The sequence below is a fragment of the Amborella trichopoda genome, chromosome 13 (genome assembly GCF_054954075.1).
Source record: "Amborella trichopoda isolate Santa Cruz 75 chromosome 13, AtrichopodaSantaCruz75HAP2 v2.0, whole genome shotgun sequence".
In the NCBI taxonomy this organism is placed as follows: Eukaryota; Viridiplantae; Streptophyta; class Magnoliopsida; order Amborellales; family Amborellaceae; genus Amborella; species Amborella trichopoda.
Window position 1 is genome coordinate 34,703,679 of NC_142348.1, and position 23,633 is coordinate 34,727,311.

The window sequence follows — 23,633 nt, forward strand, 5'->3', positions numbered from 1 at the left end:
TAGTGGTTTCCATATATATATATATATATATATATATATATATATATATATATATATATATATATATATATATATATATATAATGTGTATTATTTTAAAAAAATTTAGAATATCCGAATCCCTCATATAATTTTTTAATCTAGATCTGGATCTAGATCTGGGTGGATCCTGACCCGATTTAAAAAATTCTCAGCCTAATCTAGAAGTTCTCATTTCCGTTCATTTCCTACTTGGAATGGAAAAAGGAATGCTTGAAGTATTAAATCGTGTTGCTCAACCGCACTTATTCGAAGGGAAATTTGTCAAAATAAATTTATGAAATTAACTATTTAATATTTACTCGTTTGTTTGGAAATAATATCAAATGACCATCAAAATACACATAATTTTTTACTTGAAATAGTAGAAGAAGATTAAAATATTACATAATTGAAATGTGAGGTGTATTTTTATAAATTTCCCTTGTTTGAAAAACACCCACTTGAATGATAATGTCTTTTAACCCTATCTCTAAGCCCCAATTTGGATAGATTTTTTCAAAAAGAGAATTGCACTGTTTTTCCCTTTGCCTTTTAAGAGTGAAATCAATGTAGCTTGGTCCTCTCCACTATTCACATATTAACTCCCTTTCATGATTATGCTTATTGACATGAGCGCAAAACTTTGAAAAAAAAACTGTTTTTCGCATTATGGTCATCATCCAAGCTTTATCTCTACTATTTGGAGTTGCATTCCATCATTCTGTTATACTATGGGCTATACTATCTCGCAGCGGAAATGTTCTTCACATATTTTGTAATAATTCCCCGCCTTAGTGAAGTTGTTGAGCCGTCTACACTGATGTGGGTAACTCCATTGACGATAAAGTTCCTGGTGCAGCCAAACGGGCCTAACAATCACAGGCCAATGGGCCCCGGGTTCTTTTAGGAATCTCATAATGGGTGCATATTGACTCATGGGAATGCATCTTTAGCCATATTATTACGCAATTTAATAGTATATGTTAGGCTCAATTTGGATTGCCATTTACTGACGAATAATCTCTTTCTCTCCCCCACCTTTTCATGAGTGGAAAAGGTCATTATTTGGTCTGCTATCTTTATTAATGTATAAGGGCCATTTCTCTCTCATCTCGTACTATCAAGATTTATAAAAGATGTTTTTGGTTAGGAGGTCACGTCTTCTCTCTCTAAACACGTCTTTTTTTTCTATTTTCTCTCTCAAAAAACGTAATCTGTGTAGATGCGAAAACGTGCATGCCATCTTCTACACAATTTCCACTGATAAGCACATCTGGCACGTCTTGGAAGCTGAATTGCATTCCCAAAATTTCTTTAATTATATGCTCCTGCCGGAACGCATTGTTCATTTATCCCATTATTAAAATCCTTCTAGGAGTATTTTTACAACCCGAAATTATGCCAAAGTAACTTCCTTGGAATGGTGACCAACCCAGGAAAAGAGAAAAAGAAAACAAAAAAAAAGAGAGAATAATGAAAAAAAATATACGCACTCATTTTGTGCATGAAGAAAATAATGTCACTTTCAAATGTGAGGATTGGTTCCTAAGGAAAAATAAAAATAAAAGCCTCTTTTTATGCCATATTAGGAGGATTGCATATCTCAAATAGCAACTCATCTAAACCTTCCTTAACATTCATATCTTTTTTCTCTTTTGAATTTTATTTCAGAGATATTTATTTATATATATATATATATATATATATATATATATATATATATATATATATAGCAAGATAGGTTAATTTTTATTTCTCCTATAAATATATTTACTATTATAAGATAGGTTAGTTTTGTTGCTCCTATATGTATATAGTTTTGTTGCTCCTATATATATTACTATAATCAAATAAGATAAATTTTCATAATCAAATTTTAGATTGGCAGTACTTTTTCTATATATCTCTCGTTGTTAGTTGGGCACAATTGGAGTCGACTTGGGGATAGGTACCCATTTTAGGAGGTTTGAACCAAAAAATAGGGGAAAAAAAAAAAAGATGATTTACATGCATAACTTTTAGGAAAGAATAAAATACAAGATCTAATTGTTATCAACTTTAGGAGGTTTTTAAAAAAATAGGAAGAAACAATTATGAGGTACGGAGGATACGAAAATCTCTATTGTACCTTCGTAATTAAGATATGGAAACAATGATGAGATAAAGATGGATATGAAAATCTCAAATTAAGAATACGGAAAGAATAATGATCTCTCTCTCACAAATTAAGGCATAGAAACAATGTCGAGATAAGCATTGATATGGAAATCTCCCTCTCTAATGAAGATATGGAAACATAATCTTAGTTATGATATGCGTGTCTTTTTCTCTCTTGAATTTTATTTCTCCTATATATGTTATTATATAATAAAATAGGTTAATCTTAATGTGAAAAAAAAGATAGGTTAATCTTAATGTGAAAAAAATAAGATATGTTAATCTGAGATGAAGGCATTTCGGAAATGATTGAGAATTTCCTGTTGAAGAGAAATGTCATTGGGCTGAATAAACGTGTCGACCTAAGATGGCTAGCTGAATCAATGAGCAAAAATATAACCATTTTTTAAACTAGAATCAATTTTGGAGGACTATAGGAAATTTGAAGAGCATTAGAGGTTAAGATAAATTATTGTGATTTCTCAACAACCATTTACAAACACATTATACTTTACATACAAAAAGATTTGCCAATTCCGGCTCAATATGGCGATTCCCAATTTGGATCAAAGAATTTCAAGATACTGCTTTTTTGTTAAGGACACGATACGAGTCCACGTAGAAATGAGTCACCCCTTAAAAATCTATTTTTGACATGGAATTTTGGATCTAATTTTTAAGGACATGTAATCTCTACCATGGAGATCATGAATATGAAATAAATAAATAAATTTAAAAATTTAAAAATTTAAAAATAATAATTCTATTAAAAAAATATTTGGACTGTCAGTTTCAATTATTTTTAGATGGACCACTTATTGCATCCATCTTTAAGATGGACGCTTTAAACCTTGGAGACTGCAAATGTACAAATGCGGTCCCTGCTGCATGCAACAATTTTCCCTATGCAAAATGTGCATTATTAAAGTATGATGTCCTTTCTTTTCAAACTTTTTTTTCGATCATAGATTTGCTCGCTTTGTAGTTTATATTTATCAAAAAGAGTTTAAAACGACATGTATAATTTATCAAGAAAAGACTAAGAATCTGTACGTATGTCAAGGTAGCCGTAAACAATTTTGTGAGAAAAATTCAATAATATGTATTTTTATTTTAAAAATATTAAATTAATATTGAATTATTCATTTTAAATTATGTGTAATGCATGTATGTATCAAAAGAGGGTTGAGATTTTCAAGTTTGCACCCAATCAAACACAGGTCACCCACCAAAAGAAAAAATTTGTGCTTCATATCAACCCATCCTCCTTTATCATCAAAGAAAAAAAAATTTATTTTATTTTACTTTTTCTGAGAATAAACTCAAAACCGGTGAATCCAAGATCTATAGAACCTCGGTGCCAGCTCAAACTATTCATGACAAAAACAGTACAATAAGTAGGAGAAATCAATCGGGTTCCACAATTGGCACATAATCATAATTTCATGAGAAATATTTACCAAGAACAAGGAATTTTCTTGGCAAGCACAACGAAAGACTTAAAATCAGTAAGTGACTGAATTCTCTAATAATGTTCTCACATATTTTGTTATCTTCACAACAAATTAATAGAATATATATCAGAAAATATACAATAAGAGTATTTATTTTTAGGAAAATATTTCCGTACATCCTATTTTGATGTACCATTTCCCAATAGTCACGTAAATTTTTAAACTTCCTAGCAGCAGCATAGAGGTTGTAGAAAATACATCTTCTCATCCATTGGACTTAGTTGACCCTTTTTTATCACACGTTTTTTTTGCCCAAACAAAGTCTAAAAAGATAACTCTATTTCTTTCTAAATAGAAGCCCACAAGGTAAGTTTTTTTTATTGAAATTAATGGAATTTACAGATATCTCAATTTTTTTTTTACCCCTATTTGTTTCCATCTCTATCATGTTCTTTGAAAGTTTTGAAATGTGAGGAATTCACGCTGATGTCAGTGTGTTAAGGTCGTTGTTCTTGGCATAGTTTCAGTGATGTCCGAGTTAAGCTTTTGGTTTAAATTTGAGCAATTCACAGGGACCTAGTTGTAATGTCACACCAATTTTGTATCTGCAAGCCATTGTTACTTATGTTTTCAAGTTATATATGTAAGTTCGAGTTATTTGTGAATGCCTTAGCATAGAGCTCCACTTGTAGCCCTTCATACGATGAGCAACAATAAGCACATTCTGTTAGGAATGAAGAGATTGAGGTAACCTTGTGTTTGTCATTACTTCTATTATTCTTTTTAAGTTTTTATGCTTGCAAGTTTGCAGGTTCCATAATAATTCTATGTGAATGTCGAATACCCATTTCTATTTTATCATGTAGTGGCTGAATATTAAGGTCTCTTAGAGGTTATGAACATGGATGGGTGAATATTCTTGTGTATATATGAAGGTAAACTTTGCAATAGCTCTGGTGGTCAAGAAGGTAAACTTTGCAATAGCTTTGATGGTTGCATAGAATATGTTGGGGCGTTTTATGTGCTTTTGTAGTTCATCAACAAATCACTTTCGATGAGATAAAGGAACATGTAGCAGAGCGATTCTCCATAAAGTTATAGCCATTTGTCATTTAAACATATCTTCTCAAGTAAGAAGAGAAGCATGTTATCTTGATCATGATTTAGAACGGATGTTGTCCACACATAAAGGCAGTAATGAGTTAAAAATCTATGCTTTAGATGGTTGTGAATGAAAGAGTGGTGTTTGAGTGGCCAATGGTACCACAAGGTATGCTCGCCTATGAATTTGATCTAATCAACCTTTGTTTTGTATGTAAAATGCATATAACATATAAATTTCATCTAATCATACCGTTATTTTATATATTGGTAATCAATGGGTTTGGTCCATAGTTAACAAGTTGCCAATTTAATTGTGACTTTTTCGAAAAAAGCTGTGTTTTTTTAAAAACGATTTAATGTGTGACTTTTAATAGATCGGTAAAAATACGCCATCTTTTCAAGAAGAAGTTTAAAACGTGATTTTTTCAAATTTTGAAAAAATCGTTTCAAAAAATCTTTACTATTAATATACTATGATTTTTGTTTTTGCAAAGTTCAATATCCTTTTTCTGTTTTATGAAATTTCTATGTCTATTTCTATTTTTATTTCTATTCTCCCAAATCTTTCTTTGGTTCTATGGATATGGTGCGTATTTTTTTGGGTTTTTTGGGTGGTTATGGGTAGATCATAGTTAGCAAGTATGGGGTAGACAATTTATTCTCGATCTCTTTACATGAAGTATTTTTACCGATCCATATTTTTTACCCGATTTTTTTATTGGGCTTTTTAAAATAAAAACGATTAGTTTCCAATTTCATGATGAGCCAATTTATTGATAATCCCCGACTTGCTAACTAAAGATTGGTCTAATCACCTTTTTTTTTCATCGAATATTAGAGCTAGAGAAGACATTTACTAAAATATCTAAGAAATTCACTGCTTCAATATGGGATTCAAAGTCAACACTAGTATAGTAGTAGAAACAAACTCGAATTTACAATTTTTAGTGTGATAGAAGAAAATGATGATGAGAATTACACTGCTAACATCTTTTGCAACAAATAACTCGAATTTACAGATTTAAACAGAAAATACATGTAACAGTCACTTGCAGGCACAAAAATGGTAAGACATTACAGCTAGATCCCCATGGATTGCTCAAATTTAAGCCAAAATCTTAACTCGGATGTCACTACAACTATGCCAAAAAGAGAAACCCTAAAACATTGACATAAGAGTGAATTCCTCACCTTTCAAAATTTCAAACAAAATTTTCGAAGTTTTCGAAGAACAAGAAACAGAAAAATAAATAGAGTTCAAAATTTTTTGAGATAAATGTGAATGCCATAAATTTCAACAAAAACAACTTACCTTGAGGGGTTCTTTATTGCTCAAAAAAAGGGATGGAATTTGTAGAGGAAATGGTGCCTTCTGACTCTTGGATGAGAGAGAGGGTATCATGGACGAGAGGGTATCAAGGAGAGAGATGAGAGTGCGAGAGGGAGAGGGTTTTGGGGAGAGAAGAGAGAGTGTGTTTGGGGGAGAGAGGGGGAAGGTTGTTTGGAGAGAGAGGTGAGAGAAAAAAAAGGTTTGGGGGAGACAAGAGAGTGTGAGCGAGAGGGGTTAGGGGAGAGAGGTGATAGAGAGAGAAAGAGAAATAGGGGGAGAGATACGGGGGACAGAAGTGATAGTGAGGGAAAGAGGGTTTGGGGGAGAGGGATGAGAGAATGTGTGGGAGGGTTTGGGGTGAAAGGCAATAGAGAGAGGGTTTCGGGGGAGAGAGATGAAAGACTATGAGGGAGAAAGGCTGGGGAGCGAGGTGATACAAAGAAAGATGGTTTGGGGGAGAGAGGTGAGAGTGAGAGGGAGAAGGGTTGGGAGAGAGAGAGAGATTTAGGGGAAAAAAGTGAGAGAAAGAGAGAGGTTTAGGGGGGAAACAGAGGGATAGAGAGAGAAAGAAAAGGTTGTATTTTTAGAAAGAAATAGAGCTGCATTTTTAAACTGTTCGGGGCAAAAAAGTGTGATAAAAATGGGTAAATTCGGTCCAAGAAATTAAAAAGATATATTTTTTAGAACCTCTATGCAGCCAGCCAATTTCAAATTTTGTGAGTCTATTGAGAACTGGTACACCAAAATGGGGTCTATGGAGATATTTTTCTTTTATTTTTAGCATAAAAATGTCACAATCATCATTAATCATCGGACAGTAAGAGGTGTGTGATTGATTGGGTACAAATACAAGAAAATTTCTCAAACCATGTAACACACCCAAGTCATTGAATTTCACATCCGATGCCTAAAGATAATTGTGACCTCCTTGTACTAAAAGTGAACGGTCTTGTAATATACAATCCCATACATATCAATAAGTCTTTGTTAGATCACTTTTTGATGCAATTTCCTTTATACATAATTCCCATGAAACGCAATATGATTCAGTCTGTCTAGCCTTCTTTCAATGTTGAGAAGGTAGCTGCTTTCATCTAGATACGTACTGTATAAGGGAGGGGGGGACTTTGAAATGGCAAGCACAGTCGTAAGGTTGAATCTGCATATCTTCAGAGGGATAACTAAATGGATTTAAAGGTTGGTGTTGTTGATTAGCCATCATCTAATGCTGGATTATGAAATCATGCTGTTGATGAGCTTTAAATTCCATCTTAAAAGGGGCCATGGAAATCATGTTTGGAGCATCATATATATCTTGAAGCGCATTGAAGGGATTAGGGACCACTTTTCTACTATTCTAGCTCCCTTTTTGTGTTCCTTGTCTTTCTTAAACATTCATATTTTGCATTCCCCATGTTTCCAAAACATTCTCATAAGAGCCGTCCCATTCAAACTTGGTCTGACCCCTATCCTGTTACAAAGTGAAAAGGATCTTAGATAATAAATCTCCTATGTCAAATATCACTGAACTAAATTTGCTACATTGAGAGATCTTTGGATAAATGTATATATGGACAATGACATTGGACCCATAACTCTAGGTAAAGATCAAGGAACCTAATTTCTTGTGTATGTCCATGACAACATAATGCAGATTTTCCATCTTCAGGTAAGGTTACCTGTTTCAATTATCAAACCATGTATCTTTAAATGGACTAAAATAATTGTTTTCCTCTCAACTTATGTATAGCCTTCATTAAGTTCAGTATAGGGAGGGGAAAGAAAATCGAATTTTCTTTTTGGATAATTTAGAGGTAAAGTTTGAAAACATATCTTTAAATGTGGACTAAAATCTGGTACCAGATTTCGACATAGAGGTTCTAAAGATCATTCATGCTAAATGGAAAAAGACCACAAATATCCAGGTCATGTGAAATATTCATAAATAAAATATTGATAATGAAACTTTCACCTGTGATACCGTTTGTCATGTACACAAGAAGCAGTAACATTTTGAGTACCTGTAATGAAATGAGCAAACGGACATATGAGAAGCTTCTTCTCGCTTTTAGGCCATCAATAGAGAAAAATACGCTTGCATTATATACCTGATGGAATAAAGGCAAGTGCAAGGGGATTTTCCACATGAGCTGTATAAGCTATTGGTGTTGTATTCTTTGGTCCCTATTAACCATGAAAACAAATGCCCTTATGAACCCAGAAATCCTAATAAGCTCTGCAGTGCAAATCAAAAGATGGGCTGATTCAATATTTTTATTTTCTATTTAATTTCAGGGGGCTTATTTATTTATTTTTATGGGTTACATATTAGAATTAGTGTGGAAAATTGGGACAGCTTCTTATTCTATGTTATAGGCTAGGTAGTTAATATCCATTTTTCATTAGGAGTGGATTGATTTCCTACTTGTTGAATATTTGTTGGAGGCCCTGCATAATTGTTTTATGGTAGGCCAGTTGGATCTATGTCCTATGTTGGAGTCAAGTGGAGGACTAGAAAGTACGTGAATTAGATAGGAGTAGGAAGGGAAATACATGGGTTTAAGAAAAGCATCCTACAATGGTGGGTCCAAGGGAGAGGTAGGAGAGTTAGGGAGAGATAGGGGGGATTCATTTAGGGTCCCAAACATAGGGAAGTAGGAGAGTAGTGCGTGACATTTTCTTGGAAGACATTGTCCTATTTTGAATGGATATCCTATTTTGATGGGATTTGCAAGAAAGAGGAAGGTACTTGAGAGTGAGAGAGAGGTGTAGAGAGGAGGACATGTGGAGGCCTAAATATTGGGTGTGGTGAGAGGGTTGCATCAGTTTGAGAGAGAAAATATTTGTTTTTTTTTTTTTTTTAATTTCGATTTGAATAGAAGGAGACTTGGACATCCCAAATAGAGAGCTTGTGTATTCTTATTCTCTTTGGGCATAATTACAACCATACTTCTCTGTTTGCTGAGTTGTGTATTCTACGATTGAAAGAAGGAAAGAAGGGTGGATGTAGCTTCTCAGCCTCCTTTCACATCGCTCTGGATATCAAACATTTTACATGACATAAATGTAGAAAGTCCACATACCAATAAATCAACAGTTGGTGCATATGTAGGCATCTCTAATTTAACAGGTTTAGAGAGCGATGAATAAAGTGGAGGAGGTGGTTGCACTTCGGGTGTTTTCTTATACTCCAATGCTAACAATGCCTTGGGAGCAGGATTACTATAAAGAACCTGGTAACAAAATAGAAACACAAAATTTCCATTCACAGGTTCAATAAATAGAACATGCAGCAATTTGAAAGAAATGAATGTCAACTGAACTAAATGGTATATAACACTGAGGTTCTCGAAATTGTATCTAGTAACAGGAAGCATGAAATGTTATTTCAAAAGAAATGAGATCAAAGCACATCTAGTGGATGTAAAGAACATAAAATATTAGAGAGACTACTCATAAACCTATATAAGCATAAAATAATGCTAAAAACCCATGGAAAACACACACACACAAAAAAAAAAAAAGAAAAAAAAAAAACCTTTAGTTTTGAAAAATAATTAGAGCAAGATATTAATGACAAAGAAGACATTAAATGTCTCAAAGGAAATGCGAGATTGACACAAACAACTTGTTGAGATGTATCCTACGTAATCTATGAGCTTAACTATTAGTCATTTTATAGATGGATGCTTTTTTCGTCATTCATTATTGGTGAAATTCATTTTAACCAACTCTGGAGATAAAATGTAATTCACCATACATACATACATACATTAGGGGGTGATTTCATGTCACCATATCATTGTAATATAATGAAACCACACTTTTAGAACACCATGTTTGTCGCATTTCTATGACCCCAAATTTTTCATAGGCACTATCTTCATCCCCACAATTAAGCGCAAAAATAAAATATAATTCAATTTGCACCGTACATATGATCAAAATGAGCCCCCTTCCAACAATGAATCTAAACCTTCCATTTGGTGAATTCTAAAATCTAGGCCTTTAGAAATTCAAAATCAATTTTTTCTTTCTTGAATATTGTTCATCTAATGACAACAAAGCCATCTACAAAATTTGGAAAATGAAAAAGTTCCTTCTAAGGCCTAGATCTAAGAATCTCAGCAAATAAACAATCTATTTTAAGTGCTTTAAAAAAACACTCTTTTGGGTGCATTTTCATTTATTTTTTTTGTAATTATTCATCAAAACGAATAGAGCATATGTTTAAAAATTGGGGTCAAACAAATGACCCTAGCATAGCCTTTGAAGGTTTTTTTCATTATATCACTATAAAACCATTGCATGAAATTACTCCCCACACATACACACACCCCACACATGCAAGCTCCATATGGGAAATGCATAAGCAGCCTGTTGATATGTTCTAACTTTTTTTTTTGGCTAAACAAGCTAAGGATCTTTCAGACTTCAATGTAGCATCTTCATCAGCCTTTAATTGGATGACCACAATCCTCTATGGCTGAAGAAGGCCGAGGGGCCCACAGCTGGAATTCACACTCTCACCAGGTGGAATGTGCCATCAGCAAGATTTAAATACGTGTCTCCATTGTGCCAATGGAAACAGATGTACCACCTATAGAGCAAATCCTATTCAAGTAGTTCATTAATCTTCAACAAATAGAATTATAATTTTTATTGGTAAAAAATAACTATTAAAAACTTAAAATTACATAGGAAATCCAAATCTACTATTAAAAAAGGAATGCAATATTGGCATCTCACTCGGACCACACGAAAAAGAATACACCATCACATTGGCATTGGCATTTGCAGCCCTTAGAACATCACAAAATAAATAGACATTAAAATTTCTTTACTTGTTGAAAAAAAAAAGAAAAATCATTCTGCTTCTTGGGGCACTAAGACTGACAAAAAAAAAATCTTGGAACAACTATGGTCTTACTTTGTGGTTTTCTACTTAAAAAGATGGCATGGTGCATATGTATATCTCCATATGGTAAAGACAATCTCAAAGAAGACTACATTTATGACAAAAATGTGTCATCACAAATTCATAGGTGGCAGGTAGACAAATTTAAAGGGGACGATGGAACTTTATGCAGTAAGATCTCATAAGGGACTTTTGTGCTCATGGCTAAATGATGCATAGACAGAGCACATTTTAGCGCAACTTGATCATCCATAGAAGTCTGTTACTAAGGTCTTGATGAAGAAAATAAAAGAAAGTTTTGGTTAAGTTTTGATTTCTTTTGGACTGCATTTTCTTTTTCTTTTCATCTACAGAAGTCTGTTACTGAGGTCTTAATGAAGAAAATAAAAGAAAGTTTTGGTTAAGTTTTGATTTCTTTTGGACTGCATTTTCTTTTTCTTTTTTGTTTTTTAGGTATATTTTGGGAATTTTCATCTACAATGGACTTTTCCATAATTTACAGAAAAGTCAGGGGGGTTCTTTTAAATTTTGGGCCTGGGAAAAATTAGGAGGGAAATGTTTGAATTTTAATTTAAAATCATGCTTGGGAAGTGGTATTGTGCATGGCTTGGGAAAGTGTATTTTGCATGGTTTGACAAGTGGTAGAGTCCATTTAATGTTCCTAGGAAAGTTAAGAGAACTTTAACAAAGAAGGCAAGCCAGATCTATTAAAAGGGGAGACCTTACCCTGCTGGAAATCAATGCTTTTGCTGTAAATCTCAGAAAATAAAAAACTTACTTCCCATTTGGGTGTATTTGGACCCTCATACAAGCCATTGAAACTACACTTTGTTAGCTTCAACCCATTGTCTTTGAATCACAGTTTAGTTCCTTGTTTTCTACCTACTTTTGAGCTATTTCTCTCATTTCTCTCTATTTCCTGCATCAAGTAGTATCAAAACAGGAATCCTCTCTTTTGGACCTTGAATTATGGCCAATAGAGGACAAAATGGAGAAAGTGGAGGTCGAGGAGGAGGAAGAGGTGCTGTACCAAGGGGCAGAATATGAGGACCTATTGAGGAGGTTCAATGAAATGGAGCAATTGTGGGTCGTTTTGCCAACTTTGATCGAGAGTCAGTCACTTACAAAAGTAAGGAATCGAGTAAAGAACGTATCAATCCTTCCACAACCGAAGGGAAACCTACATTAGTGGATAGGTTGGTTCATGGCCTAGCTGGTTCAAATGAAGGCGTGAGAGTGGATGTCCCTGAATTTTTGGGAATTTTTTCAGTCCGATGAGTTCTTCCACTGGTTAGACAGTGTGGAGGCCTTCTTCGAGTGGAAAGTTTTTTCAGAAGAAAGGAAGGTCAAACTTGTGGCTAACCGACTCAAGGGGCATGCCCAAAAAAGGTGGCAGCAGGTGCGAGCCAGTCGAGTGTGAAAAGGGAAAGAAAAGATAGCAACTTGGAGGAAAATGAAGTTGCGTCTTAAGGAGAAATTCATACCCTCTGGTTATGCGCAAGAATTGTTCCAACATTTGTGGGAAAAGGAGGTATCCAGGAGTATACGGATGGATTCTTCCTCCTTGTGAACCAGAATGAAGTCAATGAAAGCAATGAACAGCTCGTTGTAGGTATGTGAGTGGACTGAAACCCCAAATTCAAAACAATCTAGTTCTACAACGGATTTTCAGTCTTGATGAGGCTTATGAAATGGCCTTAAAAGCTGAAACCTAGTTAAGAAATAGTCAAACTGGGGCAGGAAATCAACCACAATTCAATGGGGACATGTGGCAAATCAAAAGCCACGAGATTTGGGTGTGAACCCAAATGAGGCATCTATGGGCAAAGCTCCAGCTGCTAATAGGCCTCTCCAAACCAGAGAACAGGGTGTAAAATATTACAAATGTGGCGTGCATGGCCAGGGGTCGTATGAGTGCTAGAAACGGCAAGCTAGAACACCTCTCCCAGATGGGAATGAAGTGAATGAAGAAGACTTTGTCATGGGGCTAGTATTCGATGAGGAGCTGGTAGGGGAAATTGAGTAAGATGCTGCGGAAATTGAGGATGATGAGGGGGATTTCCTTATCATTAGACAACCACTAACTACCCCAAAGGTGATAGATGAATCGTGGCTTCGAACCAACATCTTATGGACTCACTGTACAGTCCTTGGGAAGGTGTGCAACATTATCATTGATAGTGGCAACTGCGGTACTTTGGTGTCTCAAGAAGTTGTTGACAAGTTGAAGTTGACATTTGAGAAACATCCACTGCCCTGCAAAATTTCATGGTTTCGGAAATGTAATGAGACTCCGATAACTTCTCGTTGCTTACTTAATTTTTCCATTGGTAAAACTTTTAATGATTCAGCTTGGTGTGATGTCCATCCAATGGACATATGCCACATCGTTTTAGGTCGTCCTTGGCAATATGATCGAGCTGCCATAAACCATGGGCAACACAGTACAAACTCTTTTTGGAAGGATGGGGTGAAAATTGCTTTGAAACCGTTAAAGGAGGAAAACAAGCCTGAACCCGAGAGTGGAAAAGGAGATGTTGTCCTTACTTTGAACCAGTTTGTTGAAGGCGGCAAATAATAAAGGGTAGTGTATGCTTTGGTAGCCAAAGAAGGGTCTTGCCTAAATGAAATCCCTACAAAAGTTAACCCACTAGTTGAAAAGTTAAAGGATGGGATTACTGATGAACTACCTAATGAGTTGCCAACGACGAGAGCCATTCAACATTGCATTGATTTTGTTCTAGAATCCACTCTCCCTAACTTGCCACATTATCGAATGAGTCCCAAGGAGCACAAGGAGTTACATAGGCAAGTAACGGAATTTTTGTAGAAAGAGCATGAGCCTATGTGCAGTATCTGCTTTGTTAACTCTAAAGAAAGATGGCTCGTGGAGAATGTGTGTGAATAGTAGAGCAATTAATAAAATCACAATTAAATACCGTTTTCCTATCCCTCGACTTGATAACATTCTTGATATGCTATCAGGATCAAGGGTATCTTCTAAAATTGACTTGAAAAGTGGTTATCACCAGATTCGTATAGACAAGTGGAAGATTGTGTTTCAGACACGAGAGACTTATATGAGTAGCTGGTCATGCCCTTTGAGCTCTTTAATGCTCCAAGCACTTTCATAAGAGTAATGAACCAAGTGCTTTGCCTATTCTTTGGCAGGTTTGTAATGGTGTACTTCGATAACATCCTCATTTACAGTGCAAGCACTGATGAAAATTTGTTGCATTGAAAGCAGGTGTTTAAGGTCCTTCGAAATATTTGTTCCTGTTCATTCCTATCACAACAAGATGGACTTTACCTAGGATGAGAATGGACCAACTATTAAATCTTGGTTGGAAATTTCTTTTACCTATTGCTCTAGGTAATCTATTACTGACAACTTCTTCCCAACTTTTTTCGCTGTAATGTAATAAAATAGAAGATTCTAGATTCATAATCTCTCTCAAGCAAGAGAAAGAAAGATTATTCATGAATATCAACAATATGTTCCCTATGGTGACTGGGTTCATGAATTATGGTCAACAAGCAGTGCGAGCTGCAAGATATATTGGTCAAAGTTTCATGATTACCTTATCTCACGCGAATCGTTTACCTGTAACCATTCAGTATCCTTATGAAAAATCGATCACATCAGAGCGTTTCCGGGGGCGAATCCACTTTGAGTTCGATAAATGCATTGCTTGTGAAGTATGCGTTCGTGTATGCCCGATAGATCTCCCCTTTGAGCTCTTTAATGCTCCAAGCACTTTCATAAGAGTAATGAACCAAGTGCTTTGCCTATTCTTTGGCAGGTTTGTAATGGTGTACTTCGATAACATCCTCATTTACAGTGCAAGCACTGATGAACATTTGTTGCATTGAAAGCAGGTGTTTAAGGTCCTTCGAAAAGAACAGTTATTTGTAAACCTCAAAAGATGTTTATTTTTTATTGATTGTTTAGTACTTTTGGGTTTTCTAGTGTTAAGTGAATGGTCAAGATGGATCCTACTAAAGTACAAGGCATTGTGACTGGCTGCCACCCAAAACAGTGACTGAGGTGAGAAGTTTTCATGGTTTAGCAACATTTTACAGGAGGTTTATCAGAAACTTCAGCAGCACAATAGCACCCATAACTGATTGCATGAAGAAAGGGGTGTTTAAGTGGACTTTAGCTGCTGAAAACAACTTCAAATTAGTGAAAAAAGAACCCGTGGAAGCACCATATGTGAGTATTGGACTTCTTTCCTCAATAGCTTTCTTCCTATTCTTCTCCATAACCCCCGTTCTGGGACGAATTCCGAACAGAATGACTGGGTACCCAAGCCTAGTTAGGTTTACAAGATCGCTTTTTTGTGTCGACAACAGCAAATCAGAACTTTGGCAGACTGATAAAGCAAAAATGGGTCGAATACTCAGAAAATGTGACAAGTGCTCCTGTCCTTGCACTTCTAGATTTTGAAAAGGTCTTCCAAGTGGAGTGTGGTGCCTCGAAGGTGGGAATTGGAGGTACCCTAAGTCAATAGGGCAGACCTGTTGCCCTTTTAACGAGAAATTGCGTAGGACAAAGATTAATTATTCTACTTATGATGTGGATATCTATGCAGTGGTTCAAGCTCTGAGACATCGGAAGCACTACCTCATTCAGAGAATTTATCTCATTTACAATGAAGCTTTGACGTATCTGAGTGCTCAAAAGAAACTGAATCGTAGGCAATGCTAAGTGAGTCTCTTACTTACAAGAGTTCACTTTTGTGGTCGGCCATGAAATAGGCAGCCAAAACAAAGTGGCTGATGCCATCAGCCAGAAGTGTCACCTCCTTGGTACTTTTGCCACCTCACTTGTAGGATTTGAGTCCCTACCTTAGGCTTATAGTATTGAGTACTGACCCTTACTTCTCTAAGATCCTTGAGTAACTTGCACAAGGAGAAAGGGTATGCCGTTTTTGTTTTGAAGGATGGATTTCTCTTCAAAGGGAGTCGGCTTTGCATTTTCGAGGGGTCATTTCACATCCAAATCATGGGTGAGATGCATGGTGGCAACCTTAGTGGTCACTTTGGGTGGGATAAGACCACAACTCATGCGAAATAATAGTAGTTTTGGCCCAAAATAAGGAGAGATGTCACCCAGTTGGTCAAGCGTTGCGCAGTTTGCCAATTGGCAAAGGGTTGGTCTTCAAACACTGGTCTTTATACTCCCTGACCTATCCTAGACCGACCATGAATAGATGTGATTATGGATTTTGTGGTAGGACTTCCCCACACCTCGAGAGTGTTTGACTACTATCTTTGTGGGGGTAGATAGGCTCTCTAAAGTGGTCCACTTTATCCTTTGCCAAAATACTTTAGATGCGACCCGAGCGGCTGATCTCTTTTTTAAGGAAGTGATTCGCCTTCATGGCATGCCAAAGACCATCACTTCCGACTGAGACAGCCATTTTAGGAAAACCTTGGGAAAAATCTTAGGCACTAAACTGCAGTATAGCAATACCTACCACCCCCAAACTGATGGCCAAACCGAGGTCGTCAACTAGAGCCTTGAAGATTTGTTGAGAAGCCTTGCCAGGGACAAGCCTTCTCAATGGGATTGAGTTTTACCTTTGGCAGAATTTGCCAACAATAGTTCCCTTAATCGGTCCACGGGGAAAGCTCAATTTGAGGTGGTCTAGGTAATCCACCAAGCAAGGTGCTCGACACAATCCCTTTGCCCGAAAGGTTCAAGCTAGCAATGATGTGGAAGCTTTGGCTAAGAAAATTCAAGACCTCCATCGACAAGTTTGAAAAGACTACAAAAGTGTTTTAACATGTACAAAGCTGATGCCTACTTGCACAGACATGAACAAACCTTTGAAATAGGAGACTTGGTAATGGTGTACCTTAGGCATGAGAGCTTCCTAAGAGGGAGTTATCATAAGTTTAAATATTAGAAAATTGGCCCTTGTCAAGTGCTTCAAAAGATGGGGCAAAATGCCAACAAAATAGAGCTTCCTCATGGACATGAAATTTCTCCTCTATGAGAATCATGGGGAGGTTGATGTGGAAGGTAGTGCCAGTTGGGAAACACATCTACCTAAGCGAGAGGGGACAAGGTAGAAAGGATCTTGGACAGCCGCATCATCGCTACCCGTCGAGGGAATTACGGTTAGTATTTTAGTACAGTGGAGGGCCCAGCCTGATGCAAAGATCTTGTGGATTTGTAAAGAAGAAATGATGACGATTGATCTAAAAGCCCTTGGGGAGTTCATTGCCGGTTCGAACTCAAGGGCAAGTTCTCTTTAACCCCGGGAGATTGATGAAGAAAATAAAAGAAAGTTTTGATTAAGATTTGCTTTCTTTTGAATTACATTTTCTTTTTCTTTTTTCTTGCAGGGGTATTTTGGGAAATTTCCTCTGTAATGGTCTCTTCTGGGATTTACAGAAAAGTCAGGGAGTTCTTTTAAATTTTTGGGCATGGGAAAAATTAGGAGGGAAATATCTGAATTTGAATTTGAAATATTGCTTGGGAAGTGGTATCGTGCATGGCATGGGAAAGTATATTTTGCATGACTTGAGAAGAGGTAGAGTCCACGTAATATTCCTAAGAAAGTTACGGGAGCACTGACTTAGAAGCCAAGCCAAATCTATTAACAGGGGAGACCTTACTCTGCTGGAAATCAATGTTTTTAATGTAAATCTCAGAAAATCAGGAACTTAGTTCCCATTTGGGTGTCTTTGGACCCCCATATAAGCCATTGAAGCTAGGCTTTGTTAGCTTCAATCCATTGTTTTTGAATTACTGTTAAGTTCCCTTGTTTTCTACCTGATTTTGAGCTATTCCTCTCTTTTTCCTGCATCAGGTTTTGGCTAGCACTAAATTGTTATCCACTATCAGTCTAAATAATACCTTCTGAATTCATCTTAAATACAATGTAATTGTGAAAAGTGCATGGACATGGACATAAATAGGAAAGGATATTTTGAGTCATGTAAGAAGGGAAGACAATGATTGACAATTTTTTTCCTATTTTTTTTAAGGAGAAACAAAAAATTAGATTTATTTATGAAGCTAATTTGTAAAAGTCTCCCAGAGAAAAGTACAGATAGGAGCTAGTCTCTAGAGAATCCATATACCATCTCTCGACGATCAGTTGAAACTCGTGGAGCACCCTTCACAAACTCTTCCATGGCTGTGAGAAAAAATGAAGGCGACTGCATCGTTTGTCAGAAAGTAAATAACTACAAGCCATAGGTGAGAAGACCAATTGAATTGAACCTTCATATTACACAGCATGATAAAAACACAACCAGATACAAAGAAACAAAAGCTCTAACCTGTTCAATTTTGACAAAGCTTTCAGCACCCCGAGGATCAAGCCCCTTACATACTTCATAAAATTCAGACAAATTTGACGCATAAAACAATGAAAAGAAATAGTAAAAGCACAAGTCCTGAACAGAAATTCGCCCAAAAAATAATTTGCAACCTCATCCAACACAATAATTTGTATGAGTAAATCCAACTTATAAAAGGAATAAAGGAAGAACCTGCTGTCTGGCCTTCCAGTATATGTCAAGAGCCCTCAAAGTATGATGTTGTTTCATTCCAAAGAACTGATATGATAACCAATAACAAGTTGGTATTCACAATGATTTAAGGAAGGCTTAATGATCACATCAGCAATTTGTTACTACCTTGTCGACTAAATTGAAAGTGGCATCATTAATTGCATTGAAAATCCTAGTACTTTCCCCTGCAACCTGGGAAAATAGAACAATATCAAGCATGCAAAAGAAATCATGGTAATCTATAATTGATCCTATCAATGCAACTCCAAATAGTATACATCAAATCAGGCAATTAATACTTACCAATGAAAGAGCCAATTGGATAATACAATTAGTTCCAGCTGCTCGTTGTGGCTGTGCAAACAGATGCCATCAGTATCCTGGAAGAAACTACATCAAGCCACATACCTAAGAAAAAGAAACTATATCAAGAGCTTCTGGGCCTCTTACTTTAAGTGACAGAAAAATACGAGTTTAGATCAATACAATCCATAGAATGCATATAAGGGATGTAGAAGTCATGATTATCCAACATGAAGCACCATCACAGATTACCTGGCAAGCAAGAAGACGAGAAAGTAGTTGCTGCAAAGATGGTAATTGTAAGTCAGCCGTGTCGAGTTCCCCCATCCTCTGAAAAGTGAAAAACCAGTTTGTTGGTGCAAATATCACAATGATTTTCATGCAGCAAATGCTCAAGGCATCTTCAATATTATAGGAAACCAAATAGCATACAAACACTTCTATCATGGAAACAAATAATTCTCAAAATAATTCATTATATATTTCATCAGACCACAAAAATTCATTTTACAATCATTTTAAAAGGAATTTAAACTTTCAAGAATTCTTTAGAACCTTGGTCTTGCCCATTTGGAAGGACACATTCAATGAGTTACTGATTTCACCATTGTGCATAAGCCCTCTAGGGCATTTTGATGACTACCATAAATCCCATAAATCAACAGTTCAGGTATCTTCATTGAACCACTTGTGTTAAGAGTTTTAATCAAAGAATTTTTTTTTATTATATAGACCAAGGAAAACAATTACATTTTGCATTCTCATATTTCTCACCAAGCTTTATCATTCTTTGTGTTGGATTTAAACTCCACAAATTCCATGAAAATATTTGAGGATATACCAACTTACATCATTCACTTAGATATTCTCAATTTGAGAAGCAGCATAGATCTGATAAACCAAAACAATCAAGGTATGTGCCTTTCATACCAGCACACGTACTGTACTTTCATTGAATGTGCCAGGCACATTTGTTGATTACTAAAATTTGAACTTTCGAATACATATTGTTCTATTTTTTTCTCTCTCTCTCTTTTTTTTCCTTTGAGTAAGGATTATAACAATATGGATACAGTAATGCGATTATGATTTTAAAGAATCTATTCAAAAGAAATAGGACCACAATATAACAGTTTATAGAAAAGAAAGTCAAGCAACTCAACATCTTTCTCTCCCTTGAGAAATGCTTTCCATTAAATAGAGGGAGTCCAGGCAAAGACAAGATTGAGTTTGTTGAGACTGTTTGAATAACTCAGCTGTATGAGGATCTTTACAGATCTTATCTTCACTTAAAATGTCTCCTTTATCCTTCTGATCCATATGCTTAATGCCCCGAGTCTAGTTGAGCATAGGGGGAAGCACAAATTCCAACTTGCTGTGACTGTCACTGAAAATGATACAAGGGAGACTTTTTGGTGAAAATGTTGGCTGACTGACGAAGGATGGGACAAAAAAAACACAAAAAGAACGAGCTGCAACCTTCTCTCTCCAACAAAGTCGTCCAATTCTGTATTTAGCATGGCCATGGAAAACTGGATTAGAACTCATATAAGTGGCACTCAAGTTACACAATGATTGAGATAAACAGCTAGGTCACATATCGAAAAGGCTATCCATGAGAGTTCAGTGGTTCTAACAGCCAGAGAACAATATTTGGCTTCTAAGCTTGGCCTATTCCATGGTCAGTTGTTCCTTTACAGTCCATGAGACACAATTTGATCGAAGAAAAATAGCATAACCTGATATCGATTGTTGAGTAACAGGGCATCCGGTCCAATCAGTGTCAGAGGAACCATACAAGGCCAATGAACTATTGGCATGAAGAAATAAGCCATGATGAATGCTTCCCTTTATATAGTGTAAAATATGTTCAACTACGTTAAAATGTTCAATGATAGAGGCATGCATAAACTAACATACATCATTGATATTGTATGCAAGGCAGGATATATCATGGGATCAGGAATTGGGGTGCATGTAGAATGCAACAGCTAGCCAGCAAGAATAGGAGTTGTTTTTTGTTTGCAAGTCGTATCAGCACATGGGCTGGCAACAGGCTAGGCCAGCGTTGGCTCTAGCCCGGCCCTGGTGTCAAAAGGCCTAACCCAAGACCAACCCTAGGCCCGGGCCGGGCCGGGACGGGCTTGGCCTAATACACTTGAAGGGAAAAAGGAAAAGGAAGGGGAAAAAAATGGAAACAAAGGCCTGGACAGGGCAGGTCCTGTGCCTTGACCCAGGCCCACTCGGCCATACCCACGGCCATTGTGGTCCAGACCCTAGTTTTATAGGGCTGGACTACTCAGCCCATTGCCAACCCTAATCAGCATGAGCTAGAAGTTGTGCAGCCAACTTTGAGATAAAAACAGCCTAAAGGAAGAAGTTGCGATATCAAGTCCCTAAAACGATAAGATAGCCCAAGGTCCAAGGCAAATTCATGAGCAAGATCCGCAATAATTGTCTATAGAAGAGAGTCATTATCCCTTGCAAGGAAGAAATCATCCATATAAAGGAGGATCAATATCCCATTCGAAGTACTTAAGATAAACACCGAACTACTACTGATAGAGATAGATGATGAAATAATCAAACCAGGCTTGTGGAGCCTGTCTAGTCCCATAGATGGCATGATGGTGCTTACAAAAATAATCAAGATGAGATGAATCAATGCATCTAGGTAGTTGATCCATATATACCTCCTCTTGAATATGACCATACAAAAAGGCATATTTAACATCCAATTATCAAATGAGCCAATGGTTAGTTGTTGCAATAGTGATCACAATAGTAGCCTTTATGACAGGGCTAAATGCTTCATCGAAGTCTACCCCATGCATTTGATTCTTCCCCTTGGTCACAACATAACTTGGTTTTGTAAACCTATTTGAACCAATGATGTTCGTGTTATGCTTCCACAAAACAAGAAGTGTAGCAATCTCCTTATCCACGGCAGCCTTCCAATGAGGTAACTTAAGAGCAGCTCTCAAACTCTTTGGTTCATTGGCAATATCAAGGGAAGCGACGAAAGTACTATGCGAAGAAGTGAGGGATTGAATATCACACCATCATGAGAGGTTGTAGTGCATGGAGAGGGCCATTATGACCATGTCGAGTGTGTTAACAAAGAGTGGATATTTGTAGAAGAATAACCGCCACCATTTGTATGAGAGGGACTTGATGGTGAAAAACATATTTCATCTCTAAGGCACTTAATACTATTGAGCCACCGCAAGGGTGGCCGTTTCCATTGAAACATCATTGTGGTAAGAGCGACATTATTGAGCAAACCTGGTTCAATCACTCAAGTATCATACGATAAAGAGATGGTAGGAGAGATTGCCCACCATCATCTATGTTATGGAAGAAAACCTTTGGCAAGATAGCATTGTCCATTGTAGAATGAGATCCAGATTTCTTCTGATGGTCGAAGAGCTCAGACTTTGATAACTACCAACTCATCAAAAATGACATGACCAGTGAAGTGAAGCCGTCCTGAGGGTGGACGAAGGCAGCAAAATCTTTTGTGATGATCATTATAACCCAAGAAAGACACATAGGTGTGATTTTTGGTGAGAATTCATTCCGTTGTATAATTACACAAATTTGGGAAGAAACATCCAAATGTCCTTAATTGCCTATAGTCAGATATATTTCCAAAGAGCTTGAAGTATGGAGAATGCTTGTCGCTAACAGCCGCAGCTATTTGCTCAATCAAATGCACAACAGTGGAAAATGCTTCAATCTAAAGATTTTTTGAAACATTGCTATGAGAAAGGAGAGTTATCCCATCCTTGTTATTTGTCTATGTTTTCTTTCAAATCACCCATTTTGTTTTTGGAACATAACGAAGTATCCCACAATCACCAGGTGATTCAAAAGTTGTGTTTGTGAATTCACCCCGCATCACACTAGAAAATCTTAATCCTTTTGTCAGTATTTTCAACCATTTTTTGAAACTTGATAAAGTAATCATAAAACTTAGATCTTCTTTTTAATGAATAGAACCATTTGCATGAACAAAATCATCAATGAAAATAAATTAATAACAAAATCCGTATATATAAGATATTGGTCCAGGTCCCCAAACGTCCAAATAAACTTTACAAAGAGGAGCAGAAGCAAAACATTCATTGAGCTCGAATGGTAACTTATGACTCTCACCCATCTAGCAGTACAAATAGATCAATCTTTATGTCAAGTTTTGGAGCAATTAGAATGGAACGAATTTTCAATGCATTGTATTACCTAAAACGTGGAGTATTTCTAGAGGATACAAGAGGTTTCAATCCCTTGATTGTATGGATCTATCTAACAAAAATAGAAAATATACTATGCTTATCCTACTAAATTAGAAAGTGTACATGAATACAAGATTTGAATTTCAATTCGAAAATATTGGTAACTCCCAACACTCCCCTCAAGTTGGAGCGTAAACATTGAGTACGCCTAACTTGCCTGTGAGAAACTGCAATTGCTCTTTTCCATGAGCTTTTGTGAATATATCGGCTCATTGAAAACCAGTTGGGACATGAACAGTATGAATGAGGCCCTGTTGAATTTTTTCACAAACTATACGACAATCAATTTTCAGATGTTTTGTTTGCTCATGGAAAACTGGATTGGAAACAATATGTATGGCTGACTTCTTGTCACAATAAAGCATCATGGGGCCACTATCAGGAATGCCAAGATCAGACAAGAGGCATTTTAGCCAAGTAAGTCCACAAGATGCAACTGCCAAAGAACGATACTTCGCTTCTGCAGATGATTGTGAAACTGTTTGTTGTTATTTAGTTTTTCAAGATATAGGACTGTCT

At 36.4% G+C, this 23,633-nt stretch overlaps 1 protein-coding gene and 1 long non-coding RNA gene across 22 annotated transcripts; both read right to left on the reverse strand.

Moving 5' to 3' along the window:
- Positions 1 to 5,726: 5,726 nt before the first annotated feature.
- LOC148779182 (uncharacterized) lies at positions 5,727 to 6,123 on the reverse strand. Its single transcript, XR_016047480.1, has 2 exons — positions 6,048 to 6,123; positions 5,727 to 5,894 (listed from the first exon to the last, which is right to left on the reverse strand). It is a non-coding gene; the product is annotated as an uncharacterized LOC148779182 (long non-coding RNA).
- An 850-nt stretch (positions 6,124 to 6,973) lies between these two features.
- On the reverse strand, positions 6,974 to 20,723 carry LOC18448993 (putative clathrin assembly protein At5g35200). Of its 21 annotated transcripts, none has more exons than XM_088855698.1 (13): positions 20,559 to 20,646; positions 20,299 to 20,326; positions 19,983 to 20,206; positions 19,072 to 19,149; positions 18,820 to 18,870; positions 18,643 to 18,708; positions 18,496 to 18,561; positions 18,283 to 18,327; positions 18,082 to 18,159; positions 9,149 to 9,298; positions 8,174 to 8,249; positions 8,038 to 8,086; positions 6,974 to 7,536 (listed from the first exon to the last, which is right to left on the reverse strand). In XM_088855698.1, the coding sequence occupies exons 4-13, from the start codon at positions 19,144 to 19,146 to the stop codon at positions 7,461 to 7,463; spliced, it is 732 nt and encodes a 243-aa protein (XP_088711824.1). In that variant the 5' UTR covers positions 19,147 to 19,149; positions 19,983 to 20,206; positions 20,299 to 20,326; positions 20,559 to 20,646; the 3' UTR covers positions 6,974 to 7,460. The 21 variants fall into 21 exon arrangements, 19 of the variants coding, with proteins under 19 accessions (XP_088711824.1, XP_088711835.1, XP_088711822.1 ...); XM_088855709.1 differs by having other exon boundaries at positions 18,082 to 18,137; positions 18,283 to 18,335; positions 20,559 to 20,642; XM_088855696.1 differs by having other exon boundaries at positions 20,299 to 20,723.
- Positions 20,724 to 23,633: the final 2,910 nt, after the last annotated feature.